Source organism: Lygodium microphyllum, chromosome 10 (genome assembly GCF_053477565.2).
Source record: "Lygodium microphyllum isolate KBCC chromosome 10, Lygodium_microphyllum_v1.1.10, whole genome shotgun sequence".
Classification (NCBI taxonomy): Eukaryota; Viridiplantae; Streptophyta; class Polypodiopsida; order Schizaeales; family Lygodiaceae; genus Lygodium; species Lygodium microphyllum.
Genome location: NC_141144.1, coordinates 11009047 through 11030386, shown reverse-complemented (window position 1 = coordinate 11030386; position 21340 = coordinate 11009047). Strand labels below are relative to the sequence as shown.

At 41.9% G+C, this 21340-nt stretch overlaps 1 protein-coding gene across 2 annotated transcripts; it reads left to right on the top strand.

Moving 5' to 3' along the window:
- The first annotated feature begins 1855 nt into the window (after positions 1-1855).
- Positions 1856-20981, top strand: LOC148029702 (uncharacterized). Of its 2 annotated transcripts, none has more exons than XM_087685992.1 (2): positions 1856-5083; positions 19857-20981. In XM_087685992.1, the coding sequence occupies exons 1-2, from the start codon at positions 2068-2070 to the stop codon at positions 20180-20182; spliced, it is 3342 nt and encodes a 1113-aa protein (XP_087542118.1). In that variant the 5' UTR covers positions 1856-2067; the 3' UTR covers positions 20183-20981. The 2 variants fall into 2 exon arrangements, with proteins under 2 accessions (XP_087542118.1, XP_087542117.1); XM_087685991.1 differs by having other exon boundaries at positions 19779-20979.
- Positions 20982-21340: the final 359 nt, after the last annotated feature.

Below are 21340 nucleotides of genomic sequence, written 5' to 3'. Positions count from 1 at the left end.
TTCATCCTCCCTTCCCTCTCTCTCTTTCATTTGTAGAGCCTAGGTTCTCTCTCTTTCTCTCTCTCTTTTAGATTAAACTTTTTAAATTAAACATTTTTAAAAGTTTTTTTAATTTTAAGTTTTACAAACACAGTTTTTCACACACTTTGAGAGAGAGATAGAGAGAGAAGAAGAAAAATAAGAATAATGATAAAAAGAAGAAGATGGAGAGAGGAGAGGGGAAAGAGGAAAAAAGAATAGTCTTTTTTTAATTAAACATTTTTCTTCTCCCGCTTCCCCCCTCTCTCTCATGTGTAGGGCCTAGGTTTTTTTTCTCTTTCTCTGTGTATTAGATTAAATTTTTAATTAAATATATTTTTTATTTTTTAATTTATAAAATTTTTGGATATAGTTTTTCACACACTTTTGAGAGGGAGATAGAAGAAGAAGAAGGAGAAGAATTAAAAGAAGAAGAAGAAGAAAGAGAAAAAGATGGAGAGAGGGGGGAACAGAGAGAAAGAGAATTATAGAGAGAAAATATAAAGTTTAAGAGAGAGAGAGATGAAAAGAAAAAAGGAAAAGAGAGGAGAGAGGGGGAGAAGAAAATGGAGGAGCGACACAAAGAGAAGAGAGAGGAAATATAAAATTTAAGCGAGAGAGTGAGGAAAAGAAAAAAGAAAAAGAGAGGAGAGAGAGGGAGAAGAAAATGGGGAGAGAGACAAAGAGAAAAAAATGAGAGAAAATAAGAAGAGAGAATTTGAATACAGAGAGAAATTTGTAGAGAGAGAAAATATAACATTTAAAAGAAAGAAAATTAAAGAGAGAAGAAGAAAAAAGAAGGAAAAAAGAGGAGAGAAGGAAAAGAGAGGAGGGGGGGAGAGAAGAAAAGCGAAGAGAGGGAGGGAGAGAGAGAGAAAGAGAAGAAGAAGAAGAAGAAGAAGAAGAAAGAGGAAAGAGGAAGAGAGATATGGAAAAAGAGAAAAGAGAAAAGTCTTGTTTAAATTTAAATATATATATTTTTGAGAGAGAGAGAGAGGAGAAGAGAGAGAATTATATATAAGAAAAATATAAAATTTACATACTTTAAGAGAGATTGGGAGGAAGAAAGAAGAGAGAGAGAGAGAGAGAGAGAGAGAGAGAGAGAGAGAGCATAAAAAATAGAGGAGAAAGAAAGAAGGAAAACAAAGGAGAGAAGAAAAAATTTAAAAAGAAAATGAAGAGTGAGAGAAGAAAAAAAATGAAAAAAGAGAAGAGGAAGAGAGAAGGAAAAGAGAGGAGAAAAGGGGGAGAATAAAAGGAGAGAGAGAGAGAGAGAGAGAGAGAGAGAGAGAGAGAGAGAGAGAGAAGAAAAGCGGGGAGAGAAAAAAGAGAGAGAGAGAGATTTGTAGGAATGATAGTAGAAAATATTGAAGCTAATGAGATTTGTGATAAGTTAAGATACCAATGTTCACGAAAAATATTTTTAGTAGCAAATACAAAAACCTAACTCAAAATTTTAAAGGGAGTTTTGAATGAAATTACATATATTTACCATTTATACGAGTAACATTTTTTAGGGGTTCAATATTTTAAACCTTATTCTTTAAATTGTGAAGTCTTTAAATATTTTTTTACAATTTGCTTTACATTAAACCTTGATTTTTTGTGAAGGCTCGGAGATACCCTTTTTGAAATAGAGTGAGGAGGTTACAGGTATAGGAACCCACCCTCAAAACTCCGAAAGGGGCACATTCTTTGAGCTTGACTTGGATGCTTGGATCATGAACCTTGGATCGTAAATCATGGATTCCCTTTAAAAAAAAATAAGAGGGAGGATGCTAGAGCGGAAAAGAGGAGGGGGAGGCCCGGGGGGGAGAGCGGGGGAGAAGGGGAGAGAGGGGGCCCGGGTAAGTCAACTCGTTTACGTGCCAGCTCTCACAGACGGACGCAGAAAGAGAGAGAGAGAGACACACACACACACATGCTCTCTCTCTCTCCCGCCATAGCTGAGACTCGAGAGAGCAGAAGCAGCGCGCGCCAATGTTATATTTGTTCTAGAGAAATTTACGGGCGCCCATCTCAGATTCTCATGGCTTCTCTACTGCCAACATGAAACAAAAGATGCCAACCCCCACTGCCTTCTTCCTCAGAATCATCACCCTCCTCCTCCTGCTCTTCTCCTGCTTCTTCCCTTCGCCATCTCTGTGCGGCGACGACGACACGACCGCCCTCCTCGCCCTGCGTGCATCGCTCCGCGACTCCGCGCAGGCATTGGATGCTTGGAACTCCTCGTCCCCCCCCTGCTCCTGGACCGGCATTGCCTGCACCCGTCGGAAGCGCGTACAAAGCATCCACCTTACAGACTTGAGCTTGCAGGGCACCATCCCCCCTGCCATTGGTTTCCTCAGGGAGCTCCAATCCCTGAATCTCACTAGTAACCGCATTTCAGGTAGCATCCCCGCCAACCTCTCCAACTGCACCCGCCTGCGCGTCTTGGATCTGAGTGACAACCAGCTCTCCGGCCACATTCCCGCTCAATTGGGTACCTTGGCCTTCCTCACCACATTGGACCTCAGTAGTAACAAGCTCACTGGGGGGATTCCCCGGCGGCTCGGACACCTCCCATCACTCCGCTCGCTCAACCTCGCCGGGAATTTCCTCACTGGAACAATCCCCTCAGAGTTAGGCAACCTCTCCTCCATTTCATCATTGTTGCTCTTCACCAACAATCTGACTGGACCAGTTCCAGTAACCTTGGGAAACCTAAAAAATCTTGTAGTTCTCCGAATAGGTGCCAATTCTCTGTCTGGAACAATACCCCCTGAATTAAGCAAATGCTCGAGCTTGCAGGTGCTGGGTTTGGCTGAGAACAGGCTCACAGGTGAGATACCAAGAGAGCTTGGTCAGTTAGAGAATCTCGTTAGCCTATCCCTTTGGACAAACCAATTCACAGGTCAGATCCCCTCAGAGCTTGGAAACTGTAGTCAATTGCAAGTGTTGGCTGTATATGACAACCTCTTGACCGGGATTATTCCGCCCAAACTTGGAAATTTGCAATGGATTGTCAAGCTGTATTTGTACAAGAACAAATTAAATGGAACCATACCGGTTGGCTTTGGCAACTACACACAGGCATTGGAGATAGATCTGTCGGAGAACGAGTTGATAGGACCCATTCCGAGGTCTATTGGCCTTTTGCAAGATTTGCAACTTCTGCATCTCTTTGAGAACAGCTTTACAGGAAGAATATCCCCAGACTTTGGTAACATGAGCAGCCTAAGCCAACTCGACCTTTCGATTAACAAGCTGACAGGTGTCATCCCACAGTCATTGCAGTACCTTCCCAACCTTGAAAACATACGGCTGTTCGACAACAATTTGGTGGGTTTCATACCTCCCCTTCTTGGGAAATATAGCAATTTGACTGTGTTCGATGCATCAGTCAATAAGCTTGTTGGCAGAATCCCATCGGATCTTTGTCATGCTGGGAGGCTGACTCTACTGAACCTGTGGTCCAACAACCTCACAGGTAGCATACCAGATGGGGTCAGCACCTGTTATTCTCTTGCTCAACTATCCCTACAGCAGAATTTCTTAGTAGGCACAATACCTATAAAGCTGAGCGAGCTGCCAAATCTCTCCTACCTTGATCTGTCGGAAAACTTGTTCAGAGGAGGCATTCCTTCACATCTAGGAAATTGCACTAACCTCCAATGCCTTATTCTGTCAGATAATCACATTACAGGGGAGCTTCCTTATGAGCTTGGAAAGCTTTCACAATTGGCAATCTTAAAGGTTGCTGGTAATTTCTTACAAGGGAGGATTCCCTTGGAACTTGCAAACTGTACAAACCTCCTGCAGTTAGGTTTGAGTAGAAACAATCTCACGGGGCCAATACCTCCAGAACTAGGAAATCTGTACAACTTAGAGCAGCTCGCCCTCAGCGCGAATCGCTTGACAGGCACTCTGCCCTATTTGCTCGCAAAATTAACTCGTTTGACAGAGCTGCAATTGGGAGGAAACAGTTTACATGGTCTGATCCCGCCCCAGCTGGGTAATATGACAGGTCTGCAAATTGCTCTTAATCTTAGTTACAACAGCTTTAGCGGGAGTATTCCTGCAGAGCTTCAAAGGCTTTCCTTGCTTGAATATGTTTACCTCCAAAACAACAAGCTTTCTGGGCAAGTTCCTTCTTCTTTTGCAGGATGGACAAGCCTCGTTGTTTTCAACATTTCATACAACGACCTTACAGGTCCATTGCCTGACACACCCACGTTTCAGAAGATGGATGCTAGCAATTTTCTCGGGAACCCACGGCTGTGTGGGGGAAATCTACCAGCGCCTTGTCTTAAGAACTACTCCTCACCTGATGACTCAAACAGTGGTGTAGCTCAACAAACAGGTAGCATATCTGCAGGGATGGTTGTAAGCATTCTTGCATCTGTGGTTGGGGGAGCATTGATCATAGTCATATTAGCATCCTGCTGGCTCTCAAGATCATCAAACAAATACTCTATTCAAGAGGAAAAGGAGCAATTTAAAGAACCCGACCCTTTTTTCTACCCAAAACCTGGTTTCACATTTCAAAGCATATTGGAAGCGACCGGCAATTTTTCTGACTGCACTATAATAGGGAGGGGTGCATGCGGTACTGTCTACAAGGCAAAATTGCCAAGTGGAAAAACTTTTGCTGTCAAGCGTCTTGCATCAGATACAGAGCATGCAGGTCTGGACAACAGTTTTCATGCAGAACTAAGTACACTTGGTAAGATAAGCCATACTAACATCGTAAAACTCTATGGGTTTTGCTATCATCAAGAGGCAAACCTCCTCCTATATGAGTACATGCCAAGGGGAAGCTTGGGAGAGCATCTCTATAGTGAAACTTGCACCTTGGGCTGGCACTTGAGGTATGAGATAGCTGTTGGTGCTGCGCATGGATTGGCTTACCTTCATCATGATTGCAAACCACAGATCATTCATCGGGACATCAAGGCAAACAACATCTTGCTTGATGACAAGTTCAAAGCTCATGTTGGGGACTTTGGATTGGCGAAGCTTATGGATGCACCTTATTCAAAGTCAATGTCTGCTATTGTGGGCTCATATGGCTATATTGCTCCAGGTAGAACTTCCGAAACTACAAGTAAATATCATGGTTTTCAGACTAGCTGAAAAATTTCCTTGTTTACACAGATCAACAGTACTTACATTTGATAAGAGTATCATGATTGTACGTAGTGATCTCACTGAGATCAATGACAGAGCATGCTGTTGTGTGTTCCAAAATAGCAGTTTGTTTTTCTATCCAACTCCTCAAATGACTTAAGCTATGCACAGGAAGGATTACACTTCTTAGGAGTCTTTGGTCATTTCCACTGCATAATGTGATGGGAATCTGATGTCATGAGCACACTTCATAAGCTCACTCGTGTGTTTTCACCAGTAGCACTTTAATAGACTTCTCAATGATATGAGCAATGATTACAGTTCATATGGTGTCTTGGGTCCTTGCCGCTGCATGGCACTAGATATTGACCGGCTTATACTACTAAAAAGACATCTGTAGCAATTATTTCAAGTAGTAGAAGATTTAGTAGTAGCATGACATTCATGAGAGTGGCAGTGGAGATCACATACGCAGTGTCTCCTCGACGGCATCAGACCCATAGTAGAAGGGCAGTTGGTTTCTGGTTACCATCATTGGTGAAGTTAGCCAGATTGTCGGGTCGATGAAGTCAGTGCCCATTTTGCAACTGCTAAATACCAGCATGTACCACCAGCAGTACTGCACCCAGTTTTGGCATCCCAGGCAACAGACTTCTGCCAGTTATCTACCAAGTTTTCATGCACAATCCCAAAGGCTGCTTATCATAGGATGGAAGTCATATGCAGATATGGCCTTTTCTTTCAAATGACTGAGAGGTATCTTTGTTTGATTAAAGAACTGATTTTGAGCCAAGAGGCCAACATCTTTGAATTCTCTATTTACTCTCAGACTTGAACTATCAGAGGAGGAAGAAAAGTCTAACAATTAAGGTTCAAATCATACAGTACTAGTTCTTTTAGGTGTTCATGTTTGTTGGCAGCCGCTCAGTCAGTTGAAGCCGTTCAGTAATTCAGCAGATTGGGCCACTTCCATTCTGTCTGTTTCCCCTGCATGTATGTCCAGCATCTGTGGGCTCAAAGCCCTCAGCAGGATTGGACCCTTGCTGTGTGAGCTGCAAGTTACAGTTACTAGCTTCTGAGTCCATAGTCCTGCCACATCGTGTGCAAGATGGACAAGGAGGCACTGCAAAGGCAAACGTGACAATATCCAAAATGCAGCAGTTTTTATTTGTATTTCCAGTATTTCATCAGTGACATCCTTTGCTGTCACAACTCTATAGAAACAGAATTTGTATCCTTTTTCATTAATTTGTCTATATAATGATTTATTAAATTTGTTTCCTTTGCACTAATTAGATATAGAGAAAAGTGCATTGGAGCTGGCCACTGATGAGTGGTCACAGGTTATGGTGGACCCACGCAGTGGGTTAGAGAAAAGATGGTTCACACTTCCACCTATATAGCCCGATTGGGCGCCTGTGACCAGAACTCACGCATATCAGGGTTAGACTCGCACACAGAAAGGATTGATGCCTTGAAGTGTGGGCTAGATCCGCCAGAATAGACAGTTACAATCAACAAGATGGCATGATCATAAAATGCTTGTACAATGTGCATGTGTGGGCTGAAAGCTTGAAATGCACATTTCTTTGCATAGGAAAGTCACATGAAGATTCTGATACCGTTTTTGCGATGTACACAGAAAAAGCTTTCATATGACAACCATATTGGGGGGTCCCTAAATTTTAGGAGGACCCTAAATTTTAGGAGCCTCGAATTAGCCTAAAAATGCTAGTCCTAAAAAATAGGGATGTCATTCTAAAAATAGTAAATTCTGTACTCTAACTGTGCTTACTAAATTTGGTTGTTTCTATTCTTGACAGTATTCAGCCCAAAAAGGAAGGCCATAGAGAAGAGACAAGTGTCAAGACACTTGTCACACAAGTTTCCAAGTGTCCCACCACTTGTCACATCTCATGACATGTGGCTGGACACTTGTCTTGTGTTACTCCACTTTCCCCTTTTGTACTAGCTCTTCCCTCTCCTATAAATAAGAGCTCGTTTTTCTTCATTCAGCATCATTTTTCTTTGCTGTAAACTCATGTACATCACCCATAGATAGCCAGAAACTGGCCCCATCTATCCCCATCATCATCCCCCACTTCTCCATTATCAAATTCCTCCATATTCCCTCTTCTATCACTGCTGTTTTACAGGACAGCAAGCCTGTAAATTCATTACAGCACCTCCTTCTCGAGCTCTTTCTTCCATTTTAGCAACAAGAAGCAAGCTCTATCCATGTACTGCTGATCAACGATGGAGAAAGGCTGATTTTCCCCTCTTTCTTCTCTCATACTGTAAAGAAATCAGTTTTTATCATTGCATAATAGATAATGTATGTGTGTTTGTACATCTTTGCATGATCTTGTGAGAGTGAGAATTACTTCTCCTCACTCTCAGGTTGATTGTAACTGAGCTCTTCCCTAAGGGACTTGGGTTGAGCAGAAATACATTCCTTCGGGGGGGGGGTTTGCCTATCTTCAACCCTCAATCTTGTCTCCATTAATTTTACATTTTCATGGCTGTAATTTTGTGAGTAATTTTCATTTTCAGCTTTAAGTGTTCATTCTCTTTTATAATTAAATCTCGAAAACAAGCGAATATCATAATTGTTAAGCATACTACGTTGTTCGGGGCGTTTACATTTGCCTTCTTGTTTGTATTCAATGTAAATGCCTTAAGTGCCTTATCTTAGAGTTAATGACATTGTTGTGTAGGAAAGTAGGAACATGTGTACAAAAGTGTGAATGTGGGAGTCAATTTGACTTATGCCCCTACCATGCTTCAGACGGAGTAACTGTCTTTCATGCTCACATAGACATGCTGTGCTTAGAAACAGCCTACAAGGCATGTGCTTAGAAGCACCAGCACCATTGTGGAGGTACCAATGCTCTTCTGTGTCAGTTAAAGATAACCCAGTGCCATGAAACAGTGTAATTTTCTGGGCAGAATAGAAAGTCTCCTCCTGCCTGTAAAACTGCAGTTAAGTTAAATTACAAGGCAGGTGTTGTATACATCAACAAATAAAAATACAGGAGGGAAAAAATAAAAGTACAGGAGGAAAAAAATCAAACTCCTAAGCTGGCCACTCACAAGGCAGAAACTCGGCTGGCCACTCACAAGAGAGAAAGTCCTGCACAAGGGTTCGACGAAGATCCATTTTAGGAGTAGACTACCAAGACATGTGAGAAAATAATGGCTCTGGTCTCCTCTACACACTCTCTTCAACCATCTAATTTTGAGACAGCATCTCTGCGGTGGAGGTAGCCTGATGATCTATAGCCTTTCTGGATCTGGCCATCCAGATATACCATGCAATAATGCTAATAATAACTCCCCCCTATGACTATGTCCTGCAGTCTACTGATTCCTGAGGTGTTAGGAGTCCACATCACCCTTGGTTCCTGGCTTGAGATGATCTTAGAGATGCTCCTCTAAGTATCCGCATAGCCACACATGCCTTCCCTGTCAGTGATCATGCTACTCCTCTCCAAGTAGCAAGTATCTGGATGGCTCTCCTCCAAACATCTTGGGCTGATGCCTTGTGGTCCACAAATGGGTTACATGTGACAAAATGTGACAAGCACGTAGGAATTTAACTGTCTACTTGTTATGCATGTGAAACACATGGGGAGGAAGTTGTTACCTATTGTGCATAAACTGGAGCTGCCACCTGCTCACCTTCTTCTTCCTCCTGCTTCCTTCTTGTCCTGCTTCTTCTTCTTCCTACTTCTTGCTTCTTGTTCTCACTTCATCCTACTTTTCTCACTCCTTCCCGCTTCCTCATACTTTGAGAAGTTTTTTATTGTAGATATTTGGTCGTGCTTGTTGTAGATGATTGGTTGTCCCACATTTATTCTTCTTGCCTATGACAGGTATGACGAGTCAGATAATATGATGGGTAGTAGCCAAACTCCTGACGACGGTCAATCTGTCCGTGAATTAAATGGCACGAGTGATTCTTTCTTTCACCTCCCAACCTCGCCTAGATGAGTGCTGGCTCCTCTCTCTCCGTTTCCTTTGCCAGCCGTCCGTTTGAAGTGAGTGCTACTATTCTTGGACTCTCTTACTCTCTAGGCTCCCCTTGACCTCGTTCGGGTGCCCAAGGCCCCCGGACGGTCATCTCTCGCGCCTGTCTCCCATAAGTTACATTTAGTAATGTAACATTTCCTTTCCCTTAAGAATCGGTTTCGTCCTCGAAAACGATACTTGGAAGGTCCAACTGTAAATTGGGAAACATTTTCCTTAAAGTACTTACTCGCTCTCATGTTGAGCTTTCTTTTGAACAATCTTTCCATTTGACCAAACATTCTTGATAAATAGTATTCCTTGTTCGTCTGTTACGAACATTTAATATTCTTTCTGGTTCATGTGGATTAGATTGGTCATCTAATAGCTCCTCAATGTTATCATTAAAGATTAGATTATCCAAATCACCTAGCTTCTTCCTTAGCTTATTTACATGAAAAACTAGATGTGTTTTACTACCAGCAGGTAGTTGGAGCTTGTAAGCCTGTTCTCCCACCCTTTTAAGTATTGTGAAAGGACCACAATACCTGGGTGAAAGCTTTGGACATCGTCCCATTTTCATGGTTTTAGTTTGTTCAGGCACCTTAAGATAGATCAATTCTCCTTCTTCAAAGGAGATGTCTCTTCAGTGAGGATCTGTATAAGCTCTAGCTCGATTTTGAACTTTCTTAATATTTTCTTGAGCAAATTTTAACATACTATTCATATCCTCCAAAACCTTGGCTGCCTAAACCTTTTCCTTATGCAGTCCCACTGCATGAGGAGCTCTGGGCTGAAACCTATACATTAGCATAAATGGACTATATCCAGTGGAAGAGTGCTTGGCACTATTATATGCAAACTCTGCTATCGGTAGATACTCTTCCCAATTAGTTTGCCTTTTACTTACATATGCCCTGAGTATATCTTCAAAGATTTGGTTAACCCTTTCAGTTTGCCCATCAGTTTGCGGGTGGTCCGCCGTACTCATGCTAAGTTTAGTATCCAACTTCCTAAATACAGCACGCCAAAATTGACTATCAAATTTTCTATCCCGATCAGTAACTATATTTGCCAGAAGGCCATACAATCGGTATATGTTCTCTACGAACAATCTAGCCAATTTTGGTGTTTTAACATCAGTTAAAGTTGGAATAAACCTAGTCATTTTGGTTAACCTATCCACAATCACCCACACAGAGTCGTGCCCCCTCTGTGTTCTGGGTAACGCAACAATAAAGTCCATGGAGATACTCTCCCATTTTCTCGAAGGAATCTCCAATGGGTGGAGAAGTCCTCCCATTTTCAATCTTTCAGCTTTATTAACCTGGCATTTATTACATTTGACTACATAGTCAAGGATGTCCTTATTCATTCCAGGCCAATAGAACTGCCTTTTAATAAGACTATAAGTCTTATTAACTCCTGGATGTCTCGCGCTAGGGGTATCATGATACTCAAAGAGTATCTGGCGTCTTATTTCTTCATCTTTCGAGACACATACCCTACCCTTGTAGAGTAAATAACCACTATCAATGGTAAAATTCTTCCACCTGAATCCCATTTGAGCAACCCTTGATGCTCCATTTCCTTGTTGAACATCCTCAGATATTCATTTCACAGTGGAGGCCCTTCCATTTGGATCCCCATTTTCTATTGCTTCCCATATGTTGGAATATGCCGGATCAACCTGGCATTTCCCTTTTAAGGATTCAAGCAAATCGGAAGTGAACTGAGTAAAACTCAATTTATTTATGATGGGCATTTTACTGAGTGCATCAGCCACTATATTATACTTCCCTTTCCTATACTTTATCTCATAGTCGAACTCTTGAAGGAGTTCGGCCCATCTGGCTTTACACCCTTGTAGATCCGGTTGGCCATTAAGCCACTTAATGTTTTCATGATCCGACAAGATCAAAAGTTTGGCACCGTATAGATAGTGCCTCCATTTCTTCATTGCATGTACTATTGTATACAGCTCTCTCTCATAAACAAAATAATTCCGTTTTGCACGATCTAATTTCTTGCTTTCAAAAGCAACTGGTCGACCTTTTTGTAATAAGACCGCGCGTATCGCCTTATCACTGGCATCGGCTTCAACCACAAATGGTTTATTGGGATCCACACTTAATAGTATTGGAGTTGTAGCAATAGCTACCTTAAATTTTTGAAAACTTTAATTTTGGTCTGTTCCCCAATTAAAGCTCTTCCGTTTCCCTTTAAGTTGGTCTGTCATTGGAACAACTATTTTGGCATAATCTCGAATGAATCTACGATAAAATCCAGATAATCCTAGGAAGATCTGCAGCTCTTCCAGGTTTCTTGGAGATGGCCATTGAATAATTGCCCTTACTTTTTCTAGATCCATCTTGATTTCCTCTTTCGAGATAATATGCCCCAAATATTTGACCTCTTGTGCGAAGAATTCACATTTAGTTTTCTTCGCATAAAGAGAATGTGTTCTTAACAATTGGAATACTAATTGTAAGTGTTCCAAATGTTCTTTTCTTGATTTACTAAAGATCAAGATATCATCCAAGAAGACTACTACAAAGTGTCCTAGATAGGGCCGTAACACACTATTTATCAGCTTCATAAAAGTAGTTGGTGCATTAGTGAGGCCAAAAGGTATCACCAAAAAATCATAATGCCATATCTAGTACGAAATGCTGTCTTAGGAATATCCTGTGCCTTAATTCTTACTTGGTGATAGCCTAATCTTAAGTCTATTTTTGTGAAGAACTTTGCCCCTTGTAATATGATCAAAAAGATTTTTCATTCTGGGCATAGGAAATTTATTCTTCACCGTTATCTTATTAAGTGCTCTATAATCAACACAAAGTCGCATAGAACCGTCTTTTTTTCTTTACTAATAAAATTGGCGAAGCCCAAGGTGAATTGCTGGGTTGTATAAACCCTTTAACAAGGTAATTCTTAATTTGTCTTTCAACTTCTTGATGCTGTGTTTCACTTAACTTATAAGGTGGTTTAGAAATAGGGTGTGTATCCCTATCTATGTTAATTGGGTGATTTACATTATCCCTATTTGGTGGAAGGCCACTTGGTAAATCAGAAGGAAACACATCTTTAAATTCATCTAGCAAACCACTTAATTCATTACTCACATTCAGTTCACAAACATAAGAAAATTGTTGCTTAATATTACAGAAAGTAAAAGTGTTTTGTACAGGAAGAGACCATAATATATATACCTCACAAGCTTCCTTCTTTATCAGCTTTTGAACTTCAGTGGAACACAACAAAGGGTTATCGGATACTTCACGTTCACCTTGACAGTGTATTATGATGATAACTACGTTTTAAGGATGGTTCCAATTCCCATAGCCACTCCCTCCCTAAAGCAATATCGGCTCTTTCCATATTCATAATTTGGAAATCAAGTTTATCTTTATATTCTTGGATCTCAATTTCCAAATTGGATACCATTGTATCCCATATTTTATTATCCTGACCTTGCATCATACGAACAACATATTGATGCCCACTCTTTTGTTGGGGAAGTTTCAATTTTTTCACAAGTGCATAATTTATAAAATTGTGGATAGCAGAGCCATCAATCATGACTCTAACCCTCTTTCCAGCTATCAATCCATGCACTCTAACTAAATCATGTGGCCCAAAGGTAGGTTGCCACATAGAAGTTGACATACAACACCTGTGTTGTACATCCTTGTGCAAAACCTCTAAAGATTTATACTTTTCATGCCCCTTATATTCCAGGGTCTGCACTACATGGATTTGTTTTTCTTTTCTCTTGCCCTTGTCCTTATCCTTTCCTTTATCTTCTCCCTTTTTCCTTTGAGGGCAATTCTAGGTAGCATGGTTAGGGGATAGGCAATTGAAACAATGCCTTTCTTTTTTGGCCTTATCAAAGTCATCTTGACTTAACTTTGGCCTTACATATTGTTCTTTTCAAAGGGTTGTTTCTTGCTCTTAAGAAATGGCATTTTCCTTTTAAATTTGCCTACAAATTTTGAGGTTTTTAATTCCTTAGTCTTGGGCTCCGTATCAGTGAGACTAGTGAGTGTACTTGGATGCGTACTACCTTCATTGATTAATGCAAATTTAATTGCCTCTTCAAGCGTCTTACGTGAACTCCTTTTCACTTTCTTTTTACAGGCCTTATCTAGTCTCCTAATGAATCCTCTTGTCTTTTGAAATTCATCTATTCCTTCCAATTTGAGGATTATCTTACGATATTCCTCCAGATATGTCAGCAGGGGTCTTTTCTTTTGTCTGATATAATCCCAATCTTTCCAATTTCTTTCCATTTCATTTTCAGGAAGGAATTCTTTCAAAAAGACCGATTCAAATTGAGCCCAAGTTTCAGGTATTTTATTTGCCTCCTTTAAAGTTTTCCACCATTTATATGCCTTTGGTCCCAAAGTTAAACTGGCCTCCAGCACTTGGAGATGTGGTGGAGTATTTTTAAGTTTGTGGAAATCCTCTCATTTTTGGAGAAAATTAAAGATAGTGTCTTTATTTTTGTATTTTTCCTTCCCGTGAAACTGAGGGGGTTTCATATCTTTTAACACTGGGTTATCCCTCAGCTTTTGGCTGGGTTCTCTAGGATCTCGCATAGTCACATCTAAATCTTTCGATGAAGATGGAATATCCGAGGTTTCTAGCTTATTTTTATCCCTTTCTAGTAATAAGGTTAATTGAGATTTTATTTCATTGAGTGTTTGAGTTAGAAATTCCATTTGAACCCCCTGTGCTTGCACATGAGCAGTTAGATCATCAAATTGTTCTCGTGTGGCAGAAAATTCTTCCCATTGTTCTTATTGTATCTCCGTTTCATGGGGATCTACCATAGGGTGGTCCCCAGAACTAGAGTCCTCGATTACCCCCTCTCTCCCTTTCCCCTCCATTAATACAGTGGAATTGGAAATCAAATATAAGAAATTTGCATACAAAGTTGGGGTACTTCCTTGATTACAATAAAACAGAAGTCAATGATCTCTGTAAAGTAGAGATGGCGAGAAGAACGAGGCAACTGGGAACACGGTCTGTCGGTAGGAGCGCTGGGTATGGGTGTAATTAATTACTCCCTGTCAGGCCACGTGGAAACACAGGCTGTGAACCCAAAAATTAAAGACTAAAGGGGGACTAGTCCCATCGTAATCGCCCGCAGGATTGTTGATGATAAATGTAATCCGTTTTGTCCCCGTCCATTGTGGTCGCCTTTGTTAACACATAAAAAAAAATGATGATTGACGTGTCCCGATGAAGATAGGACCCGACAGCTTCGTGAGGACCCGGCGGCTCTTCGTGAGGACCCGACGACTCTTTGTGAGGACCCAACGACTCTTCGTGAGGACCCGATGGCTTTGATACCAGTATGACAGGTATGACGAGTCAGATAATATGACGGGTAGTAGCCAAACTCCTGACGACGGTCAATCTGTCCGTGAATCGAATGGCACGAGTGATTCTTTCTTTCACCTCCCAACCTCGCCTAGATGAGTGCTGGCTTCTCTCCCCGTTTCCTCTACCAGCCATCCGCTTGAGGTGAGTCCTACTATTCTTGGACTCTCTTACTCTCTAGGCTCCCCTTGACCCCGTTCGGGTGCCCAAGGCCCCCAGACGGTCATCCCGCTCTTCTTGCATTTCTTGGATTAGCAAGAAATAATCCACTATTGCCACATTGTCTTGTAAAGTTGAATACAAGGTAGTTTTCACTACTATAGTTGAATGTGTATGGTTGAGACGTTTTGTCGGGTGATCTTGATGCATCTGTCATGGAGCCTACTTTTGTGTTTATTAACAGTCAGAGTGCCATTGTAGTAGCATAGAACCTAGTGTTTCATGCATGCACGAAACACATTGAGATACATTATCACTTTGTTAGAGAGAGACAACATGCAGGGGATGTTGGCCTTGTCTACTGTTCTACCAACAACAATGTGGTAGACATCTTCATCAAAGGTTTTCCTCATGACAAATTTGAAGCATTTCACAATGCTTTAAATTTGATCTCTTTGGTGGATGATTCTTGTATGCTAATCACTTTTCACTCTAGGGGGTTTGTTGGGTTTTACTTACGCCTACGCTCACATAGAAGTGTCGGTGATTTGTAGTAGGACATCGGGGCGCTTTTTAATCTTCGTAAGAGAGGTTTCCCCCTCCAGTCATATTACTCTTTATTTGCGTACTTATGTTACACAGTTCTGTCACTTATTACACATTACACACTTCTGTGTGTGAACGCACCTTAAGACACTTGCACTATCCTAATGTCTAAGGGTTGTACTTTGTACTTTGTGGGTCACACTTCCCAACTAATCAAGTGGTGCAATGACCACACTCCCACTCTCTCTACTATCTATACCTTTGTGCTGAGCTGATAGCTGCCATCTTTGATCCTTCAGATGTCGCATTGATCTCCTTAGCTACATTTACTATTGTAGACCTGGTTGTTAGAGGGCAGCGGTGCGGAAGTGTATGACCGAGACTGAGGGATAGAGTAAACACAAAGAGAAGAAAGAGAGAGAAAGAGAACAGGTTGTACAAACTGCAGCACACAAACTTTGACAAACTGCTCTTGAATGCATGGACACATGCCTCTGTCCAGGGGATGACCAAATGACCATATCTCTTAACACTGGCACCTACACACATGTCTGACCTTCATGAGAAACTGGTCACTTCATTGAGGAGTATTCTACTGCTGCATTTTACAGCATTCTTCTGTACCACAACAGGCAACTCTTCTGCCTTCAACTGACATCATCAGCAACTGTTTGATTTTTCCTCTAGATCGGCTGCCGAGCAGCCATCGTTCAAAGAGATTGCATCATCATCTTCATCACCTACAGCTCCTGAGGACTGTGTTTCGCTCCCTCCACTACTGTCCATCATCATCCAATGTCTTCTCCGACATTCCCTTAGGACCGACTTTCGCTCCCTCAGTCCATAGAGCCACTGTTTCTTCACATCTAGTAGGCCCTTGGATAGTCCCTCATGACACCCTTGATCCAATGCCTTGGTCTTTTTAGGGTGGGATCTTGTGGGTAAAAGGGAACCGAGCTAGACTCTCTTCCCACTTGGATAGCTTCTTCAGCTTGAGAGGGGGTGTCGAGCCACCGAAATTAAAGGAACGCATTAACCCAAATTATCATGCATTTTGTCTTGATATATCTCCACAAAGACAACCCTAAAAAAATTTATTCATTTAAAAATGGATTTTATTTTTGGCAATAGGACAAATGAAAAAAAATGCCCTACATAAGAACATCTTGTGGGTATCCGTCCTTAGCCCATGCATCCTTGATCATTTTGCACTATGTCAAGCTCTCTATCATCATTCATCACCTTTTGGAGGTTTCACCCCTATTGCTAGTGCTATGATAGGAGGACCATCTACAGCCTTTGCTTTGGTTCTCAACCATCTCCATCACTTGCATTTGTTGTCGCCAATCATTCATGATTCCCATCATCTGGATGCTGCATTGTTTATTTCAAGCTGCTGCCCAATATCTCCTTCGCCATATGCAGTAATCACCTACTCTCACATCCTCTCCAAATGGCTGCATTTTGGCTTCCACCTGCTCCACACTCCAGCAGAGACTATCAGCATTGCCCTTTTGTTTCCAAGAGAGTAGTGGCTTGGACATATAGAAACGGTATGGCAAACACAAAGAAACCCAAAATGTACAACTATATATAAACGCGATCTATAGAATGCTCAATGAAAATGAGTGCGAATATGAATGATACAATGCCGGGCCGCCAATCTTTGTGTTTCAAGGACCAGGGTAGAGGTGAATGGGAATGATGTTGGAGTGTGTGCATTTGTGATGGATCCCTATGTGCTACTGTAGCAGCGGTTCACTGGTAATGATAATGTCGAGGGCAGGTATGGAGGGTATCCAGTCCTCCAACCAGCAAGAAGTTGGTCATGTCTCCAGGCAGCCAAAACACAATATATACTAGCTGAGACGGCAGCTCCGCAAATAGTCTGAACTGAAATGATGACAATTGGCCTCCTGAATGCAGAAAATGCAGGTTGAGACTGCAAAAATGCAGCAACAGCAGTGATGGTAACAAGGGCACCTGGCTAGGCTGAGGCTGGGCAACAGCCAACTGAGCCTCCAGATGGCTGGGCAAAGGAGTGGGCAGGCAGTGTGGCAACTAGATAGGCTAGTCTGGCTTATGGTGAACCTCCAAAACGTAGTATGCTCTTCCAAGATGATGGGAACTACACCTCCAAGTAGGTGTGGACAGCAGATTGGAGAAGGCTTGCTGGAATGATCAAGGATGATTTGGGATGCCCACAACATACGCTTTTATGGAGGATTTTGGGACAAATGTCAACTCTTCAAAATGAAGCCTTTAATATTTTGGAAAAATGCTTTTAATTGCTTTTTAGGGCTGTTTTAAAGAGTAAATTAGGCATTAATGCATGCCAATTTGAGATTAATTCATGCCTAAATTCCAGTGGCTCAAAACTGGTCGAATGTGCCATGTGTTGAGGGTTTTCAGGTGGCTATTGTGGTATGGGACATGGTGGATATTCTAAGTATATTCTTTGGTGGGTGTGTGAGTTGGTGGGGCAGGGGGTGTGGGGTGGGTTGTGTGGGGGTGTGTGTGTGTGTGTTGTCCTAGGCAGACATTTTAGTGGCAGTGACCCTGCCGCCCTAGTGGCACTTTTTGTGGGCTGACTTCGTGTCTTAGCAGGCATTGTACTGACTGACCCACTCCTCTTCTCACTTTCTATCTGGGACTCCCCTCCACATTTATTAAGGCCTACACACACACACACACACACACACACACAGAGGTCTTCTTCAATGGCAATTGAGCACCATCGATTTGCAGGTCTTCTTACCAGGGATGATGCGCCTGCCGGCGTGCCACCATCTCTTTAGTCACTCTGTCTAATACTTAGTAGTCATGCCTCTTGTACATTCTAGACTTTGTAAGTAATACCATCACCCCCCATTATGAAAACAGAGAGAGAGAGAGAGAGAGAGAGAGAGAGGGGTCCTTTTACGAAAAAAAAGAGAGAGAGAGAGGGGTGTGCCAGAGGAGGTCAACCGCCGGAGCTTTGTGCTCTCACTACTGGTATGCTATGCCCGTCATTCTGGCCTCATGATTATTGCTGTCTTTGTTCACGTGTCTTCTTGTTCTTATCTCACATGCTGTTTGCGGTGCCTTCCACATCTGCTCAGTGTGCATTCTCACACAATGTCAGAGTACAAGCTCATCCAACTGAACAGATGTGCCTTCCACATCTGTTCAGTGTGCATTCTCACACATGTCAGAGTACAAGCTCATCCAACTGAACCTGTTGAGAATCAATTAAATCTTGGGGAGGGAGGGTTGGGGCGTGTGTGGGGGTCTGTGTGTGTGTTGTCTTAGGTGGACATTTTAGTGGCAGTTGCCCTAGTTGCATGTTTTGTGGACTTCTTCCATGGTAATTGAACACCATCGATATGCAGGTCTTCTTACCAGGGATGATGCGGCTGCCTGCGTGCTGCCATCTCTTTAGTCATCTGTCTAATACTTAGTCATGGTTCTTGTACATTCTATTGTAAGTAATACAATCACCCATTATGAAAACAGAGACAGATCTAGGAATGGGGGAAGAGGTCCACTCCTGGGGCTTTGTGCTCTCACTACTGGTATGCTATTCCCATCATTCAGGTCTCATGTTTATTGCTTTGTTTTTGTTCATGTGTCTTTGTGTTCTTATCTCGCATGCTGTTTGCTGTGGATTCCACATCTGTTCAGTGTGCATTCTCACACAATGTCGTACAAACCTCATCCAACTGAACCTTCTGAGAATCAATTAAATCCCATGATTAGTCTACCTTCTATTGGAAGGTGTGGTAGATATAGTACAAGAGACTGCTCAGCCTTTGCTGCTTCCACCCTACTTTGTATTTACATTTAGCAGCCCATAGGGATTGGTTGCCAGCAGCTGGTCAGTTGCAGCACCTTTATACATTCACCATGCCCTAAATAACAGATTGATCGTAATAACCAAGATGCCTATGGACAAGGTGAACTGAGGTGAACACACATAACTCCATGGTCTGACTGATGGAAAGCAAATGACCAGCTACACAGAATCGTGGAGTGTTCTACATGGCTAAAACCTAATCGGCAGGGAAAGATGTGCACAAAAACTGTACTGAAGAAGGTCTGAAATGATAGGACTAAAATGGGAACTTACACACTGTCCCTTTTTTGCTCGAGAACAGATTTATAATTAGTAAAACAGTGAATAGTGATCAAACATGTCCTTAAAACGCAAGTACAAAGATGTAGTTGGTCAAATAGCGAAGGTAATCAAACATGTCCTAAAAGGCAAAAGTCAGAAAAAAACTTAGTGCAGGTGAAAACTTGATTGCCAACACTACGAACTACTGGTATGCACCCCAGTCGAATGCTGATTGGTAAAACAGTTGTCAACCATAAAGAGAAAGTCAATTAGTCATGTTACCCAATGTGTTATCTAACTTGCCTTTCACATTTTAGACTGTCTGAAAAATACAGCCTGAAAAGGAAGTCTTCAGAGCAGCAAAAATTTGAATAGCTCAAGTTAGTAGCAACAAGGACAGGCTTTCTTTGGTTGTGTCAGCATAACGGAATTTTTTTTCTGGTCTATGCAGAATATGCCTACAGCATGAGGGTCACAGAGAAATGTGATATCTACAGCTTTGGTGTTGTCTTGTTGGAACTGCTTACAGGAAGGATGCCTGTGCAACCTCTGGAGCAGGGAGGAGATCTTGTAACTTGGGTAAAGCACTCGATAAGAACAGAGCAGGGCGTGCTTCAGATATTTGATACTCGCCTGGACTTGAGCAACCAGTCTGATCTTGATGAGATGACTGCTGTACTAAGAATTGCATTGCTCTGCACGAAATACCTGCCGATGCAGAGGCCCAGCATGAGGGATGTGGTGACTATGCTTGCTGCAGTGAGGCAAAAGCCAGAGGCACACCATGTGCTGGACAGCATATTGGAGAGCAAATCAAACTCATCTGAGAATGACGAATCTGGTGAGGACCCCTAATGTATGAAAGGCGTGGATAATAAAGCTTAATTCATAATGCTGCTGCAGAACCACAATCCCTAATGTATGAAAGGCCTGAATTCGGATTTCTTGCAATCAAAGCCCCCGAATTCGAGAATCCAACCGATTGACTGCGGCCTGTTGCCGACAGACCTAGGTCTCCTGTGTATCTGTCTTGACAAAAACTGTGGAGAGCAGCTGTACAGGCCATGATGAAGGCAGTCTGCGGGTCATGATTGTACAGATTGGATGGATATGATCACAACCCTTAACAATGCGTGCAGGGGAACCAACCTCGAGTACGGTATACCAGAATTCCATGGCTGCAACTGTGCATAAGCAAGAATCTCTACGGCTGCAATTGTGCAGAAGCAAGTTTCTCCAATTCCGCAGTCTTCAAGTTTTGCCACCATTATTTCCACATTAATACCCAGGCATTGGATGATGGCCAAGAAGTCTAGAAGCCCATATAGAGCTTCATCCTATTCCAATTGCTTGTTTATTTATTGGATATGCTTTTCAAACTCTCCTTTGAAAACCATTGCTCGATATCTTGAAAAACTGAAAATTTCAGACTATTCATGTCAAGCTGAACTGCTCCGTTCTTCTTAACTGTGTATAGAGATTGAGAGTTAGCGCTTCTTTGTTAACCGCACACCTAAGAATACTCTGTTTGTACCTCTGGAAGCGTGAATAGAACTGTCATGAAGATGCACCGCACCTTTTTGGTGAATGAACGGCTTTAATGGCACACTTCACTTGTAATAAATGGCACACTTTGCACATAATAATGCATTTTTAAAAGCTACTCGAGTGCATAACACAAGTTCTTGGATATTGAATATAGGTTTTATGTGAGTCAAGCAATTCATATTTTCTATATCTTTGTTCTGGCAAAACTTTCAAAGTGCATCCTCTAACATCACTCTGTTAGCCCCTCCATTTTTATGCAAAAGGCCATGTCTCCATAGCTTCACATTTTTTAGGTGAATCCTCCATTGATACAACCAAACATTGGTGTCTCATAGGCCCACCTTGAAGTAGAGGAGTGTGTTCTTCAACAATCAAAATGTTGAGTGATATCAAATAGCCAATAAGAGCTTATATACAGCCACATATGTTGAAAGGATGGTTGTAGGGACATCTATTGTTGAAGGC